We start from the raw sequence: 17,751 nt of genomic DNA, 5'->3' as shown, positions 1-17,751 counted from the left end.
CCCACGGGCTCTTGCCCCCATTCTGGATCTATCACTGGTGTCCTGCTTTCCTGCATTCTTGCGATAGGTTTCTTGCTTGGGTCCATGGTCTTGGGCATGGTGAATAGGAGTAGTTCTATTTCCACCTCACTCTGCTCTCACCAATCTCCTGTTGTTACTCTTTTCATGGTGACACTGCCCTGGCTAGAGCCCTTTCCCTCTTAGGCACTGTGCTCTAATACAGTCCCCTCACCCCCAACCTTGGAATCCTAATTTACCGAGTGCATTGGCTTGTGCCATCTAACTCGGGTGATGCAGGCGCTGTCCCTATTTTACACACGAGGAAACTGGACCTTGGGGCTGTGTTCTTTTCAACACGGCATAATTAGAGTCTTGCCCTACTCTTTTTTTTTTTCTTTTCTAACTTGCCCTTTATTTGCATTAACTCTTTCACTAGCAGCTTTGTTGAGATATAATTCACACACCATTCAATTCACCTATATGAAGTGTACAGTTTAGTGGGTTTTAGTATATTCACAGAGTTGTAGACCATCACCACAATCAATTTTAGAACATATAAATCATATCAAAAAACAAACCCTGTACCTTTTAGCTCCTACTTCCCTATCCTTTCATTCCTCAACCCTCCAGCCTTATGCAACCACTAATCTATTTTCTGTCTTTATAGATTTCCCTATGCCGGACTTTCATATGAATAGCGAATAGAAGATGTGGACTTTTGACTGGCTTCTTTCACTTAGCTTAATATTTTCCAGGCTTAGCCACGTTGTAGCATGTATCAATATTGTTCCTTTGTGTAGCCAAATGATATTCCATTGTTTGGGTATACCACATTTTGTTTACTGATTCACCCGTTGATGGACATTTGGGTTATTTCCACTTTTTTGGCTGCTATGAATAATGTTACCATAAACTTTCAGGTACAAGTTTTTGTGTGGGGGCAGGGAGTGTATTTCTAGCAGATGGTGAAAGGATTTTTAGCTTTGTTTTTGTTTTGAGTGTTTTTCTCCATCTGTTTTGCGTGTGTCAAAGGAAGGAACCAAAACCATGGTGTGACTTCATAAAGTATTTCTTTGATCAGGTGGCCTCTGGCACAAGCTCATCGTGTCAGGATGACCGACGCTAGACTGCTGTCATCATCCATTAGGATGGTGTTTATTGTTGATTCCACACTGCTTGCCGGTTTATCATACTTTCCTCTCATGTTTTCTTGCTGAGCCCTTGCAGGCAGCCTGTGCTGCTTGGCCAGCACAGGCTCCCAGTGCCCGGCTGTCCTGTCCAGCACCCACGGAACGCTCTCTCCAGGGTGTGCTCAGCTGCTGGACCATTCTGTGGTGGCATGTTGCTGTGGGGAGGAGCACATCTGTTTGCAGATGCGTGTCACTACCTAGTAATGCCGTTTGTTACTTTTAAACTGTGTTGTACATAGAGCTGATTTATATGAAAAAAGCCCTGATGAGCTTCAAATTTCCGTCACCTGTTGTGTCAGCAAATGCACATACATTTTAGATTTTTTTTTTTTTTCAAATTACTGATCAAACAACAGTGGGTCTTAATTACCTTTTCTTGTCCAGTGTCCGGCACAGAGTCAGTGCTCAGCAAATATTGGTTTGGATGAATACTAGAATCCAAAAAAAGGAAAGTCTCCAGCTACCCTTACTCTCTAAACCCATCAACTTTTAAGATTCTTTGTTTCCTTGCGGTTTTCGCCCATCTGCAGATGGTATTTTTAAATAGGTGTTGTTTTGCACATATGCTTTTCTTAAAATTTCATACATGGTACTTTTTATACCATGTTATCTTCATCATTATCCTCTTATAATTATATAATATCCCCTAAATTATGCACATTGTTTTGTTTGATTATATAGTCTTTGGGAAGACTTTTTTTTTTTTCTTTCACATTTCCATAGTTTGGAGAAGGACTGCTTGAAGATTTTATCATGGAAAGTTACTTCTTTGTTTTATTTATTTATTTCGTTTGTTTTTGACTTAGTTTTTTTTTTTTTTTTTTTTTTTTTTTTTTTTTTTTTTTTTTTTTTGCGGTACGCGGGCCTCTCACTGTTGTGGCCTCTTGCGTTGCAGAGCACAGGCTCTGGACGCGCAGGCTCAGCGGCCATGGCTCACGGGCCCAGCCGCTCCGCGGAATGTGGGATCTTCCCGGACCGGGGCACGAACCCGAGTCCCCTGCATCGGCAGGCGGACTCTCAACCACTGCGCCACCAGGGAAGCCCTGTTTTTGACTTAGTTTTAGGTTACTTCCTCAGGATCTGCTCTAAAAATGGAATTATGGGAGAAAGAAAGTCATAGGATCTTGGGTTTGTTGCATATTGATAGACAGATTACCCCAAACTGAGCCAATTTGCAGCGTGGCCAGCCAGGTGTGTCCACATACACTCAGCAGCCCATACACCCAGTAACATTGAGTTACGTTGGTGATTTTACTGTGCATTCATCAGCAACAAGGTTGATGGTCTTTCTGTTTTCTTACTATAAACTATTTATATATATCCCATAACTGTCACTTCATTCCTTTCTGTTACTGATAATACGGAGAAGTTTTAAGAATATATTGCTCTTTCCGCCTCCTTTGTCACTGTCTAGCTTGTTAGTTGTCCTAAAGGACTTCCCTTAACTCGAGTTGCCTCACTGATTCTCAGAATAACTTATGGACGGCCAAACTGAGCTTTTCTCTGCATTGCTATCCACCTGTCCCGACAGAATTTATTGAGTCCTTTCTGCATCCTTATGTTGTCCTGGTTTGCATCATAAGATCTTTTAATATTTTAAATATGTTTTTGGAATTTCTTTTCCACTTGTTTTATTTTTCTAGTTCCAGACTGGCATCATGTAGTTTTATTGATTTTGTGGTTTTATAGTATTCTTTTTAAATCTGGAAGAATGAGAAGCCTTCTTTACCCTTTCCCCTCCAACATATTTCTTCTTGATTTAATAACTGTTTTGTGTGCACAAGCACCAAATCCTTACCTTTTTATAATAAGAACAATCAAGTGTCCTTTATGATGTTGCCTTGTAATTTAAAATAAAACTATGTCTGTGAATTTCTATGTAGAGCTCAATACTTGTCATCTGGTAGCTGTATGTGTCACTTTGAGTCATTTAAAGAATAGATTTAGAATTAAATTTTGCTTAACATTTTCAGATGGTTTCCTATCGGCTATTGGATACTTTTTTTTTTTTTTTTTACAAAACGTAACCTATGAAACATCTCCTTACCTACTTGGAATTGGAAGTTCTAAGTGAAGGTCTGTAAAGTCAGACATGCGATATACACAGGGCCATATCTAAGTTTCAACATGATTATCTGACAAAATGCAATTCAGGGGATGGGAGATATTCAGGTGAGAAGGTAGATTTGAAATACTTGCTGCTTTGCCCAGATTCCGACAGGCAACTGCTCAGTTGTTCTTTTGGTACCAAGAACAAGAGGAACCAAACAGGGTAGAGGCTGTTCTTGGTTTTTCTCTAAAAAGTGACACCCACTGCAGAAGACAGTGTTTGGAAGACCAGACCCCTCAGCGAAGAAATGCCGGTTTTAATCCTCACGCAATTCCCATTTGGAAGTTTCCAACAAACAGCAGCAACAGCCAGCTCCTTTTCTGTGTCTGGGGTCCTTTCCGTTCCCATTGCTATGACAACGGGGGGAAAAAACTGTGTTCGGGTACCTCTGGATTCTAGATCCAGAAAAAGGCTCAGGCTGTTTGTTCAAAGAGCAAAAGAGAGTTGTCTGTTTCCTTGTACATAGAAGAGAAAAAATAATCCTTATGATTCAAGAGAAAAATGGGTGGAGCTGTCCTTTTCCATTCTTTCACATAAATTATAAGTCTTGATTCCAGCCACCACACCTTTTAAGAAAAGGTCCAGGGCTGTTGTTTCATGTGAAACTCTGTACCACAGTGACACCCTACCCTGGTCTGCGGCGGCAAAAGGACAAAAGGAAGGAAGTTTCCCTTTTAAATCCCCAGGAATTTTTTGATGAGATAATATTACAGAGTGAAATGTCTCTCCTCCTATTCGTTCCGTGTTTGGCTCCAGTGTAACAGTAACCCACTTAGAAGCAGGCGGCCCTTTTGAAGTTATTTTAAACTTCCAGCAGAGTGTGGAGATATTGTAGCCTTGGATAAGAGCACCACCAGCCCCGGTTTCAGTTTTGCCCTTTCAGGCGTGTGGAAAGTGCCCCAGTATATCTCCAGGATTTTGTACTGAAAGCTTCTTAAAGAGCTGGTCTTGGTTTCAAAGCTTGGCTTGATGTCCTGTACCCAAGGGAACGTAGTTCTGTTTCTCCAGATACTTAACCTTGTCTGACATAGTCTTTTGGCTTTGAAGTTCCCGTAGAGTCTTTGTCCATTAACAAAACAGTGAAATCATGATAGCCAACCTCATTGGGCTCCGAGAAATTTGAAGAAGGTCCATCTTCATGTTTCAGCGTAAAACCAGATGCTCGATACCTGGCACTGATGGTGGCCAGGACGCTGCCCTGCTTATTGTTAGCCATTTTGCCCGAGCAGCTCCTTGTTTGGAAGTGCAAGGAGGATGTTCAGCACCCCTTGTAGAGGTTATAGGATCTGTCTGTGTCTGGGAGAAAACTGGGGCTCCCTAGAACAACCACCCTGGTTGTTGTGTCTGCCACCTCTGTAACTCCCAAATCCACATCACACTCTGGTGCCCCCGGAAGTTATTTGGCTTATGGGGGTGGTGAGGGCTGCTGGTTCCTTCTTCACCATTCTCCCTGAATCATCCATGTGCTGTATTCCAGCTGTCCCCAGCCTAGGGCCTGGGGGCTCCCGAGCGTCAGCCCAGGGCCTGGGGGCTCCCAAGCGTCGTCCCAGGCAGTCCTCCAAGTCCATAGTCCTGTGCAGGTTGCCTGTTGGGGTCTCTCTTTGGCCTGATGGAATGCTTCCCTGCAGGACCCAGAGAATCTGCTGGAACACCTGAGGAAGGGGACATTTGTCCAGCAGTGCCTACGAAGATCTTAACCAAAATAAAGCACGTATACGTTTACAGAAGGGAAAGAGTACTTCATGGCTTTTAATTAAAAGAGCGTTCCTCTGGTGTACCCTTTGCCATCCCTGATTGCTATTCTCAGAGGCAACTACTTTCAATTATTTAGTGGTTTCTTCTGCCGTTCACCTCTGGGAATATTTCTAAATTTCTGTCAATAATTTCTAAACCTGCTTATACTGCCTCATATTTTTAGCCCATTTATACATTTTTCAACTTCCTACTCTGGAAGATGGCGATTTTGTTCTCTTAACCCCCTCATCCCTTCCCTTGCCCGGCCTTTCCACCTCCCCACCCCCATACACAAATTTCCCATCTCTGCATTTTCCCAATGTAGTTATATCACAATCAATGTTTAGATAAGGATTTACGTTATTATGGCTGTCACTGTTGCCAGCCAGGCCATGCATGCCATACCCTGCTTATGGTTTACAATTCTGGTGTGACTTTTTGGTTTTTTTCTGGAGTTAATAACTGTCGCCCCCACCCCATTACTTTAGTTTGCTATCTGATTATCACATTTCATTCTCCTGTTCGGGACTGTAACACTTCTCAACACTGTCAGTCCCACTGGGTGATGACTCAGGTTGTTGTTTGTTTGCTTATTTGGGGAGCTCTCCTGCAGCCCTCATCCTTCTGACCCTATCTGGGCTGGTCGCCTGGCAGGCTGGTGGCATAGCTGTCCTCCTGGGATTTCCCTCTATTTTTCTTCTCTGTTGGATTCTCTGTGCCCTGGATCCCATGCCTGCCTCTTCCTCGGTTTATTCCCTTGTTTTCTCGGAGCTGACAGCAGCTTCTGAGGTCAGACAGGGGCCGGAAATTTTGAGGTTTTGCTTTTTAGGGGAGGAATCCTCTATTCCTCTTCCCCCTCCATCACCCTCATAAAGCACTGTTGTGGGCCTGCCTGAGTAAGGGCAGCGGCATTGTGTTTTCTGCACATGGAGAGTGTTACCTGCCTCTGCAAGCCCAGCTGCTGAGACCAAGAAGGAACAGCCTTTGCTCCTGTGCCATTCCCAGTAAATCTTGAGATTGCCGGTAAAGTCCTGGGAATGTGTTTGGTGACTTGGGGATCAGTGACTCTAGGAGCCGGATCTTTTATTAAAGTTCCGGCAGCAATTTGTTGAAATCCTGATCTCTTTGTCTTGTTCCCTCAGTTAGCCGAACAGAGACGCAAATGGCTTCCCCAAACAGAGCTGAGATGCGGCAGCAGGCCTGTCTCCAGGCTGAGGGCTGGAGACACCCAGCGGTCATTTATTGAGCACCTATTGGGCACAAGGCTCTGGGTGGGGTGAAAGGGGACCTCTGGGAAAGACTCCTTGTTGGAGCAGGTACCCATCCCAGAGGAGAGGCTGAGGGAACTGTGCTAACCACCATGTAAAGCATTTGGGAATGTAGAGGTGGAAGCAACTAGCTATACTGGTGCCTTCAAGAAAGCTCCATGGAAGGGCTGACGTTTAAACTGGTCTTGAAGGACAGAGAATTCTAGGCAAATGCATGAAGGGCAAGCAAACGTGATATGTCAAGAGAAAGTGAAGAAGGAGAGGGCTTTCCCACTGATTGAGCGTCTACCATGCAACTAAGATTATATATTTTATCTCATTTAATCTGCACAGCACCCTGTTGAAGTGGATGGTACTGTCCCCATTTTACAGATGAGAAAATAGAGGTTTATAGAAATCGAGTCATCTGCTCAAGGAGGTATGCCTCATAAGAGGCAGGTTTCAAAACATGGTTACATGATTCCAAAGCTCTCATCCTCTCCATCCCCCAAACACCCCTCAGAACAAAATCAGGAGTAAGACAGCCAGAGGCACCGCTTCTTAATGTCAAACCTCCCGATAGAGGACTAACTGGGAATTTGCCTTCAATTGACTTAAGCCAGGGTGTTGACATCCTGAAGTTATTCTGAGAGCACAAGACCAAAGTTATAACTCAGGACATATCTTCTGTTAAATCCTCACACTTTAGTGTGGCTTGTTAATTATTGGCATTTTTCTTCTCTGGACCCGCCCCAGGAGTTTTGCTTATCTTCTCATTTCAGGCTGTCCTTCTCCTCCTTCAGTATTCTCTGTCCAGTGAGTTTTTGTCAAGTTTTGTCAAACCCATTCTAGGTTTCTGAGTTTATTTGGTTTTCCCTTTATGTTTTCATTAGTAGTTCTTTCTGACAATCCTGAGTTCTTATACACAATTTAGCCATTTTTTTTCTTCCAGTTTTGACATACAGCACTGCATAAGTTTAGGATGTAGAGCATAATGATTTGACTTACATACATCATGAAGTGATTATCACAAGAAGTCTAGTGAACATCCATCATCTCATACAGATACAACATTAAAGAGAGAAAAATATATTTTTTCCTTGTGATGAGAACTCAGGATTTACTCTCTTAACCATTTCATATGTAACATACAGCAGTGTTCATTATATTTATCATGATGTACATTACATCCCTGGTACTTATTTATCTTATGTCCTGGAAATTTGTACCTTCTGACTTACCTTCATCCAGTTCTCCCCACCCCCAATTCAGCCATTTTTAACCTTCTTAAAAATATGAAGGCAAAAACTTCTTAAATTTCAAACATCTGATCAGGTAAACCCCACACACCCAAACATTTTAAGAAAATAAACTCAGAAATTCCTATAATTGTTAAATGCTTATGTGCCACATTAAGTTCAAAGTTAACATGCTTGAACATCATTCATTGAAATCTCCTAAGATTAATTTTGCACACACAGGTCTTATGTGTAGTCACTGCCTATATGTCACTGGCTGGTGTCAGCATGTACGAATTCACAAGCGTGGTTTTCATGTGATGACTGTCTGGCAGCAATGTATCACTGAATATTTAGAATATATGTGTTTCATATGTTGGAGGTCCTCATTCTCCGTAGATGACTGTGATCCAGAAAAGGACTTTGGGATCTTTTTAAGTTAAGGGCTACTATTTCTCAGTAGACAGTAGAAAGATTTGGTTGGGGCTTTATCTTGAAACGTGGAACACAAAATAAGTTTGTATTTGAATTTAACAAGTTAAATTATAATTGCAACTTTGTTCTGATTTCTGAGAACAAAGAGCAAATCCCCTGTTGGCAGTGTTGGGATATTTCCAGCAAAACTGTCTGAGAATATGGATGTGACATCCTTCTCTTATGTTTGACTCCAGCGGCAGGATCACCCAAAGTCATTTTTCCAAAAATGTTAGAGAACTCTCTCTTTTCCCAAAGTTCTGTCTTAATCCTTTGATCATTCTCCATGGAAGCCCCCATGTGGATTTCTTCTTTAATCCTTAGCTAGATTGTTTGCCATTTGCTTTGAGTGGATCCTGCTGTTGACTAATATGACTTTGGTGGACTCTGTTATATTTGCATCATTGGCTGATTTGCGGTTCTAGTTTGCAATTTATCGCCATGGTCTAGTCACTCTGTCATCTGATAGACCAATTAGCAAGAGGTTGCTGTAAGGATTAAACAAGGTAAAATACATAAACAGAGTAATATAGTTGATGCTCAGTTAACAAGAAAGCCGTCTCCTTCACTTTCCCCAGATTTGGCATATTCGTTTGCATTTTATGCCTTTGCCTAGAGTATTCCATCCTTTGACACAGGTCAGTTTATGAGTGAATATTTTCATGTTATGGCTTCCCTATAAAACATTCTGCTGAGCCCTTGGGAAAAGAGAACCCCAGGGCGTAAATGTTTGGAGACCTAGGGTGGCGGGCATTTCTGGAAGCTGATGCTGTCATCAGGGGCGAGCTGAAAGAGACCTGAATTGTACAATATTGGCAGGTGAGTCAGAGAGGCCAGTTACACTTGAGACGTAGCTGAGGGTGAATTCACAACCCCAGTAGTTTGGACCTCTGGAGATACAGACTGGAATAAGGAACTCAGAAGAGAAGAAACTCCGGAGTGGAGCTGGGAAGGGGGAGGATGGTGAGGTCGGTTTTGGATGCTCTGAGATGTGATTTTGGTGGCCCTTTACCCTCCCTGGGAAAATAAACCACCCACGCCAACCGATTACACCCACCAGCACTTGAGAAAAAATTCCTTTTGGTTTTTAAATCTTTGATCCCCGGGCAGAAGTCAACACCCTTGACAGGGCTGACACTTTGAGCTGCTCACAGGCACCTCAGTGACAGCGGATGCTTTGAAAAGGAGTCTTGGGGCCAAGGAGGGGGAGGGCCCCACATGGGGTGCGGCCCAGGGTGCCAGGGGGACCTCAGCGTGTGTGAGGCTCACACAGTTGGGATTTCCAAGTGCTTCGGACGCCCTCTTGCCATGCCTCCCCTGGCCACGTGTCCTGCTCCACAGCTCGAGCCTCAGCCTGGTCTGCTAAGGGCCTCAGCTTCTACTCCTGCTTCTGTTGCTCTGGGTTCACAGTCACGCCCTCCTCCTCCTCCCGCCCTCCCAGGCCCCCCCTTCTCTCCAGCCGCCCCCCCACCGTCCCTCCATCTCCTCCCACTGCAGCCTTTGCTCTTCGCATCACGCGTGTCAGCCTTTGGCTCGGATCACATCTACTTCAGGTTCGTTTCTTCTCACGCGCGTACCTGTGCTCTCCCTAACTTGGCATTTCTCGGAGTGTGTCCCATGAAACAGTGTGAGCATATTAAACACAAAATGGGTTGATCATCAACGGGTAGGAAATGCTGGTTTTAGCAAAGGTTAAAACCCTTTTAAGTTATTTAAACCTTAGGCCTCTGCAGAGGTTTAATTTCCAAATGTAGATCCCGAATCCCTATGTCCTATTCCTCAGCATTAGTTGCGTGTGCAGGAACCCATTTATCATCGTGCAGGGCTAGTATTCTGCAGGACACAGTTTCCCGAAGGGCTCTGGTGGTTGGCTTAGGCTCAGGAAGTGTGGAAACCACATCGTCCTACACTGTGGATTCCCATGTTGGCTGAGGACAGTCATTTCTGAGTAAACTCTTAGGACTTTTTTTTTTTTTAATGTTTATTTATTTATTTATAATTTATTTTGGCTGCACTGGCTCTTAGTTGCGGCACGCAGGATCTTTTAGTTGCAGCGTGTGTGCGGAATCTAGTTCCCCAACCAGGGATCGAACCTGGGCCCCCTGCATTGGGAGCGTGGAGTCTTACCCACTGGACCACCAGGGAAGTCCCTGACTCTTGGGACTTTTTTTAAAAACTTATTTATTGTGGTAAAATTGATACAGAATTTACCACTTAAGCCATTTTAAAGTATAAAATTCAGAGGCATTTGGTACATTCACAATGGTCACCCATCTGTTACTATCATCTGATGCCAGAACATTTTTATCACCGTAAAAGGTCTCCTGTACCTATTAAGCAGTCACTCTCCGTTTCCCCCTCCCCCAGGCAGGCATCCACTAATCTGCTGCTGTCTGTTTCTATGGATTTGCCTGTTGTGGATATTTCATATCAGTGGAATTATACAATATATGGCCTTTTACATCTGGCTTCCTTCTTCAGTAAAGTTTTAATACAAAGTCTTAGACCTGCATGATTCCTCTGCTTCCCTCGACGCAGCTCTCTATCACTGACCAAACCCTATATAGGTGTAAGTAACAAAAAGCACCTTTCCCTCTGGAAACCTCCAAGGCACATGGCCAGGTTAAAAATATCACGGAACACTGTAGAAAAGTGTCAGTAGAGGGGCTACCATTGACGTGACTTGACCTGGGATTCAGGAAGCTGACTTGAGCCCGGCTGGGAGCCACTTCCTGGAGGGTCAGAAGTACCTGGCTCTTGGCACGACTGGCTTATTGCCCTTGCCCATCCTCTCCAGTTGGAGATCTGCATTTCAAGCCGCTCATCATTTAATAACCATCGAACATCCTAGAGTGGGCTGAGTTTTTCAGGGGCAGCTGGAGGGAGGCTGTGCCATCCACTGCACTGCAGGACCCTCCTTGGTCCTTTGGGCAGACTCTTCGAGCCTGAGGGCTGGTGCAAAAATCATATGTCGCAGGCTTCCCCATCTCAGGTCCTGCAATTCCCAGGGCAGGGTTATCCTGTGCCTGCTACGAAGACAGCTGCCGGCCACCCCTTGAGCTTGCGGCGCTCACCCTTCCTTGTGGGTCCATCGACTTGCCAAGGATCTCTGCCCTCTGGGCTGCTCCCTCCCCTCCTCCGCTCACTCATCCTCTCCAGTCCAGGGCCACCATTGCCAGAAGGTGCAACCCGCCTGCCTCAAATTACTGTTCTTGGTGCGCCGCTTTTCCAAAGAACCTGTGGTGCTGTCCTGGTGTCCACATGCCTTCCTGATTTTTGAGCCTGTCTCTCTCTTCTTGGTGTCGACTGTGTCCCTCCATGCTGCTCAGGTAGCCTCTCTTCTCCCCCTAAATCCCTCAGCTCCTCTTCCCCGGGTGTGGATGGCCGCCCGTCCTCTCCCCTGCCCCGGACCCGTCCAGCTCTCCCTTTGAAGCTCAGCTCAAGGCTCAGCTGCAGCTCTGGCCACCTGCACCAAACTCACATTACACTCCCACACCACCCAGTTCAGAGCTGGCAGGCAGCCTTTCTTTACAGAGATTTGTACCTCTTAGTCTTTTCTCCCCAGTCAGGTGACCAGCTCTCAGAAGAAGGGACAATAAAGTTAAGCAAGTGGAGTTGGAAGGTACTGGACTGTGAATTCAAGGGCCAGGCCACCCCAGGGGCAGCCACTTGCTGGCTGTGTTGTCTTGGAAAAGCTATTTATCTTGAACTTCTCATCCTAAAATGAGTGGGGGATAAGGAGGTTGTATTAGTTTCCTATTTGCTACTATAACAAGTTACTACAAACTTAGTGGCTTAAAGCAACACAAACTTAATCTCTCATAGTTCTGGAGGTCAGAAGTCAAAAATGGGTCAGCAGGGCTACGTTCCTTGTGGAGGGTCTAGAGAGAATCCTTGTCTTTTCCAGCTTCTGGAGGCGGGCCGCCTGCATTCCTTGGCTCATGGCTCCCACCTCCATCTTCTGAGCACATCACTCCAACCCCTGCTTCCCTGGTCACATCTCTTCTGTTTCCACGATTCCCTTTTTTCCTTGTAAGGACCTTTGCAATTACATTGGGCTTACCCAGGTAATCCAGGATATCAAGCTTAATCACGTCTATAAAGTTTCTGGTGCCTTGTAAGGTAACGTATTCACAGGTTCTGGGGATTAGGACATAGATGTCTCATGGGCCATTATTCTGGCTAACACAATGGATTCTTCAGTCTCTTGTATCTCTAATATGCCATGACTCTAAAGACATATTTCTTCCAGCTATTTAAAGAGTTTAGCACTGTGCTAGACTCCTTCACGTCTCGGTAGGTTAGGTTTATCCACAAGGACTTCCTCTTCTCAGATGGTTATTAGGGATTCTGGGGTCTGATAAAACTCAATACTAGAACTGTGAGCGCAAGCCGTAGTACCATTCTGTGTTCAGGCTTCCACTAAATGCACTTTTACTAGTAAAAATTTGACAGTGCTCTCCTACCTATCTTTGATTTTGTGTTTTGCAAATTTTGAAGAAACCTCAAAGAATTTCGTCTATTTTCCAGTAACCAGGGGTAGCCTTTAAACAGCCTGTTAATTATCCTGGTGATTCCGCTGTATGTCTAATGGTCTCTCCATAAATTCCTGAATGTGTTTCGAGGTCCTCTTGCATCAGTTGAAGTAGATGTGTTGTTAAGGTCTGGAAGCCAAATAGTTTTGGATGCTAACCTAGCTCGTCTCCTCTGTAGCTGCCACTGAATATTATGGTATTTCACAGCCGTCTAGACCGGGATTTATGCGGGAGTTACGCTATCTCTCTTTTCCTACATCCCATTGGGTGGTGTCCACCTTAGGTAACCACTGCTTACAAAGCAGTGAGAAAGCATCTGTGAAGTCTATTTGTAGTGGCTCTACTGTGTTCTCCCCAGGGCTCAGCTCATTGTACTGAAATAGGATCCACTCAATGGGTTGAAAAATGCATCCCGCCCATATGACTTTAAGTTTTGAAGTTGTTTTTGACTGTTGAGTCTGAGACGTGCACACCGGGAGTCAAGCAGGTCTGCAGCCTGCCTACTGAAGTTTTCTTTCCATTTGTTTCCTAGATGCACCCACTGGGCCTGTGTAATAACAATGATGAAGAGGACTTGTATGAATATGGCTGGGTAGGAGTGGTGAAGCTGGAACAACCAGAACTGGACCCGAAACCATGCCTCACTGTCCTCGGCAAGGTAAGCACGAGGCCCTCTGAATTGCTCCCGTTTTGATTGGTGTTCTCCACACCCTTATTTCCCCAATTCCTCAAACAGCCGGTTACGGAGAAGAGCCTTGCTGACACAGCACTCTTTCCTGGCTGAAGTCATGGCTTGGAGCAGCCCCCCATGGTACCCAGAAGCTTGGACTCTGATGGCAGCTGCCAGCCTCAGAGTGGGCTCCACCCTGCCCACTGTGTGGCCTTGGGCAGGCCACTTCCCCTTGAGGAGTCTCAGTTTCTTCTCTGTGAACTGGGTTGATAATAGAGATTCACCATCCCTATCTTACACCCTTGGGGCCAGATATTTCAGAATTCTGAGATTTGGGGCATTTAGAAAGGTATTAAGATGCACATATTTTGTATTAAGGAACTCCCAGGAGACGTGGGGCCGTCCTTAGGAACGAAACACATGCATATTTGTGTAGCAAACTACATGGATATTCACATTAAGTGGGACAACTAAAATCTAAATAGCCCCGTGTTAGTTCAGGGCAGCTGTGCCTCCAAATGAGTTCAGGGCCATTAAGTTTCGCTGCCAAGTAAGTTCTGAATAGACTCTGGGGTTGTAGAGCTTTTTCAGTTTCAGAATGGCAGATAGCAGTTGTGGTCCTGTATTAGACCTTACCTCATAGGATGGTTAGCAGGTGAGATGAGATACAAACGTCTAGCAGAGAAAGCTCTCCAGAAATGTTCACTGCCATTGGCTATTGATATTCCATTTAGAAGTACTAAAAAAAAAAAACTTTCTTAGCCTTAAGGGTCAGCATTACCTCTGGCTGCAGTATAAGATAAAAGAGAGAAATACATTTACTTTGGAAAACCATCTGTCAATGATCTTAAAATATGACAGATAACAACCTGTTTTGGTTTTTTTTTTAATTATTTATTTTTGGCTGCATTGGGTCTTTGTTGCCGCGCACAGGCTTTCTCTAGTTGCAGTGAGCGGGAGCTGCTCTTCGTTATGGTGCGCGGGCTTCTCACTGTGGTTGCTTCTTTTGTTGCGGAGCACCGGCTCTAGGCGTGAGCTTCAGTAGTTGCAGCACGCGGGCTCAGTAGTTGTGGCACACGGGCTTAGTTGCACCGCAACATGTGGGATCTTCTTGGACCAGGGCTTGAACCCGTGTCCCCTACATTGGCAGCTGGATTCTTAACCACTGTGCCACCAGGGAAGTCCCAACAACCTGTTTTAAACTGGATCATTTTGTTAAAGGGAAAGGTTTGGAGAAAGTTGTTAGAATTTTGGTTGGAGAAAAGGTAGTATATCCTAAGGGTAGTGTTATTGCTTGGGAATTTTTTATATTCTCAGAAGCTGCTGTTCTAAGTATCATGGGGAGACAGCTGGGGGGAAAACAGTCCTGGTTCTGACCTCTTGAGGAGATTCAGGCCAGAGAAGAGGTGGTTTTGATGTAGGGAGCCTTTCCCACAGTCAAAGCTGTCCCAGCCGGTGTCTCCTGAAAGACTTCTGGCCCAGGAGACCCTCATGGATCTAATCTGTGATGTTTGTGTCCCACTTGTCTTCTGAGTAGCTTCCGACCACTTGTCAAGTTCCCCTGCCCTTTTATAGAAGGAGAAGAAAAAAAAAAAAAACCCACAGGGACTATTACCTATTTGGTTTATAATTCCCGAAGGTGAATCAATGTGTTTTAGGCAGCCCAGGCCCCGATACTTCATCGTTTAAATAGTTGGCCAGAGCTGCCTAATGATGCTCGGAGAGCAGTGACCCCCTTGAGAATACGTTAGTGTTTTCCTAGGAGAAATGCCAGCTCCATCCAAAGATTAGGAACAGTGCTTTCCTTGTAGGTAGCACTCTCCTAATAGAATATTTTCTCCTGTACTTAAGCTGCTGCTGTGCAGGGCTCAGCAGCTCAGCTTCATTTTGTTTGCCCCACTCCAGTGGGTCTCCACCTACGCGTCTGTCATGTCTGTAAATGGGTTGGAACAGGGCCCCTCGGAGACACCCCATGTTCTCCCATGGCCTAGTGGTGATGAAGTCCCTCAGAGAACCCAACTGCTCCTCCTCCGCCTGGGACAACCATGTAGTGGTTTGACTTGAAGAGTTCTGTATGGTTTGGCCTGCCGGCCTGTGAAGCCACAGGGAATAAAAACCCTCGACATATATTGCCTCATTAAGTATTTCTTGAGTTTATTCATTCACCAAGTATTTATTGAATGCAGGGGCCCAGGAGCTAAGCGCACGGTTGTACCTGCTAACAAGCAGCACCCCACTCCATGTTTCTCCGTGTTGGGAGAAACATGTTTCTGTTTGGAGAGGCTGTGGTGGTGGCCAGGTCATATTTGCATGTGGTTAATTACTGAAATTTGGCTTAACACCTGAATAAAATCATTAGCCAACGCGCTTGGGCCAGACAAAGCAAGACGGTTTAGCGTTTGCTTAAAACCTGGGTTGGTACAGGAGGTACAAAGAGTCAGGCATCTCTCCCCCTCCCTCTCCCTCTCCCTCTCCCTCTCCCTCTCCTTCCTCTTCCTCTTTCTCCCTCCCTCTCTTCTGCTCTCTCACCTTGTTCTTAAGTGTAGTTGTTTTCAGCTTCAATTTTATTAACTTCGCTGTTTTCTTTCTTTCTGAGCCCCCAAGTGCAGTGGCAAGAGGCTAGGGTAGGAAGAGCAAAGTGGTCCTCATGGGTGGCCTGCTCACCTGCAGACACACAGCATGGTTTTCTACCCTTTCTTTGCCCTTAGTGGTGAAGGCAAGAAGGAGGTGGGCAGCTAAGAGAAGCACAAAAGGAAGACGCTACAGCCAGGTCCCCGTGGGGGTGGGGGAGGGACTCCTCCGTGTAGATGTTGAGACTTGTTGAAAACCATAGACCGGGGTGGGGGGTGGGGGTGCTGTCGGGCGTTTGGAGGAGCCTGGGGGAGAAGGGGGAGGGGCAGACGCAGACCCCTCTCCCTCCCCCATCACCTACCCCCATCACCCACCTGCCCACAGAAAGTGCCATGGGGTGAAATGTGGAAAATAACAGAGGAATGTCCAAAATTAAGAAAACGTAAATGCCTCTCCAGGAGTTCAAATACAGTTTCATTTTAAAAGGGAAAGACATAAACTCATCACCTCCGTTTATTACTAAGTGCTTTTGAACTCCAAAAAAGGAACACTATAAACTCATGAGAGAAAAATGATTTATGATCCCCGCCTTATAATCTTTTTGATTCTGGAGGAGGCAGGGCAGACAGTCGGATCAGCTAGGGGGGCAGAGTTGGGGTGGGGGTGAGCTCCCCCAGAACGTAGCAGGCCAGGGCACCAGGCCAGGCCCCGGGCAAATCCCTTCCGCTTTCTGGGCCTTTCTTTTCCACTTCATGTGAAGAGGCTGTTCTGGGCTCCTTGATTGTCTAACATTTTGAACTTCTGTATCATATTAAAAATCTCCCCTTGACATTCTAGTTTTTGGGGATTTCTAGGTGCGGCCTTGAAAGTCTCTGTTAACCTGCAACAGTTTACGTCCTTGGAAATTGAAACAGAAAAAAATAGATGTTACTGAGCAGCTTGTTATTGAAAGTGAGGGTCTTAAACCATCTGCAAAGTGCAGCAGTCTGTGTTTATGCCCCAGGCATTTTAACCCTTCAGTTCAAACAGTGTTTATTGTTTAAGCATCTCACGGGATTGGTAAGACATTGGAAGGTCGACTTTAATAGCCGTGGTTCTTATGACTCTTCCACCTCATGGAGAGCCTCGTGGCAGGGAACACACAAGATGTGCTCAGATCTAACACAGCCCGCCTGGCCCAGATTCACCAAGCGTGGAAGAAAACCAGCCTCCCTCCCTCACACCCCACGCTGGAGTGGACTGGTAGGGATGGTTTTGAAGGGCAGGGTGGACAACAGGCATGAAATTGGCTCTTGCCAGTCCTTAGGAGGAGAGCAGAAAGTTAGCAGAAAGACAAGAAAAACAAGGGATTTAGGTCAAAGAGATGCAGCTCTGGCTGAGTGACCTCGAGAAGGTCACTTCAGTTCTTGGGGCTCATGCTGCCCTTGTCACTGTGTTGGGGGTACTGCGAGGGGCCCTGAACACAGAGCCTGGCTCTCGGGGGACGCCCAGAAAGAGTGTAAGAGCAGCCCTCGTGTGGCGGGTGCTCGCTGAATGCCGAGAGGTTTCCGAGCAGCGTCTCCTCTCATTGTCAGGCCAACTCTGGGACCGTGTCCGGATTCCCATCTTACGATGAGGAGATCTCAAGCTAACCTGAGATCCAACGGCTCCCAATTGCTGAGCCGAGATCTGAGATCAGGACTGTCACGCCGCCGCATCAGCGCTGGTTTCTTCCTCCTGCCTCCTTTTGCCTTTGCTGGTTTTTCTAGATAAAAATCGGATGCGTTTCAGTAGTCACTGGCTGGGCAAGGACTGTTGGTTGCATTGAAGAGAAACCGTGCTTGAGCTGTGTTGAGCCGAAAGGGGAATCTGCTCTGGAAGCTCCTGAGTGTGTCGTCAGGGAGCCTGTGATGGGTGCACTGCTGCTCCTCTGGAACCGCCGACCGCAGGGCTTAGGTCTTCTGGGAATCTGCGTTATTCCCCACCCCTCCCACCTCCTTGGT

At 45.7% G+C, this 17,751-nt stretch overlaps 1 protein-coding gene across 1 annotated transcript in view; it reads left to right on the top strand.

The window, feature by feature from the left end:
- Nucleotides 1-17,751, top strand: part of ZNRF3 (zinc and ring finger 3) — a 148,602-nt gene that overhangs the window by 77,866 nt on the left and 52,985 nt on the right. The window contains exon 2 of the mRNA XM_060121306.1: nucleotides 13,061-13,186. Within this exon, the coding sequence (XP_059977289.1) occupies nucleotides 13,061-13,186 (126 nt within the window). The remainder of the gene's footprint in view (nucleotides 1-13,060; nucleotides 13,187-17,751) is intronic.

Source organism: Lagenorhynchus albirostris, chromosome 14 (assembly GCF_949774975.1).
Source record: "Lagenorhynchus albirostris chromosome 14, mLagAlb1.1, whole genome shotgun sequence".
In the NCBI taxonomy this organism is placed as follows: Eukaryota; Metazoa; Chordata; class Mammalia; order Artiodactyla; family Delphinidae; genus Lagenorhynchus; species Lagenorhynchus albirostris.
Note: the sequence above shows the minus strand (reverse complement) of the source record. Positions and strands in the feature narration are given on the sequence as shown.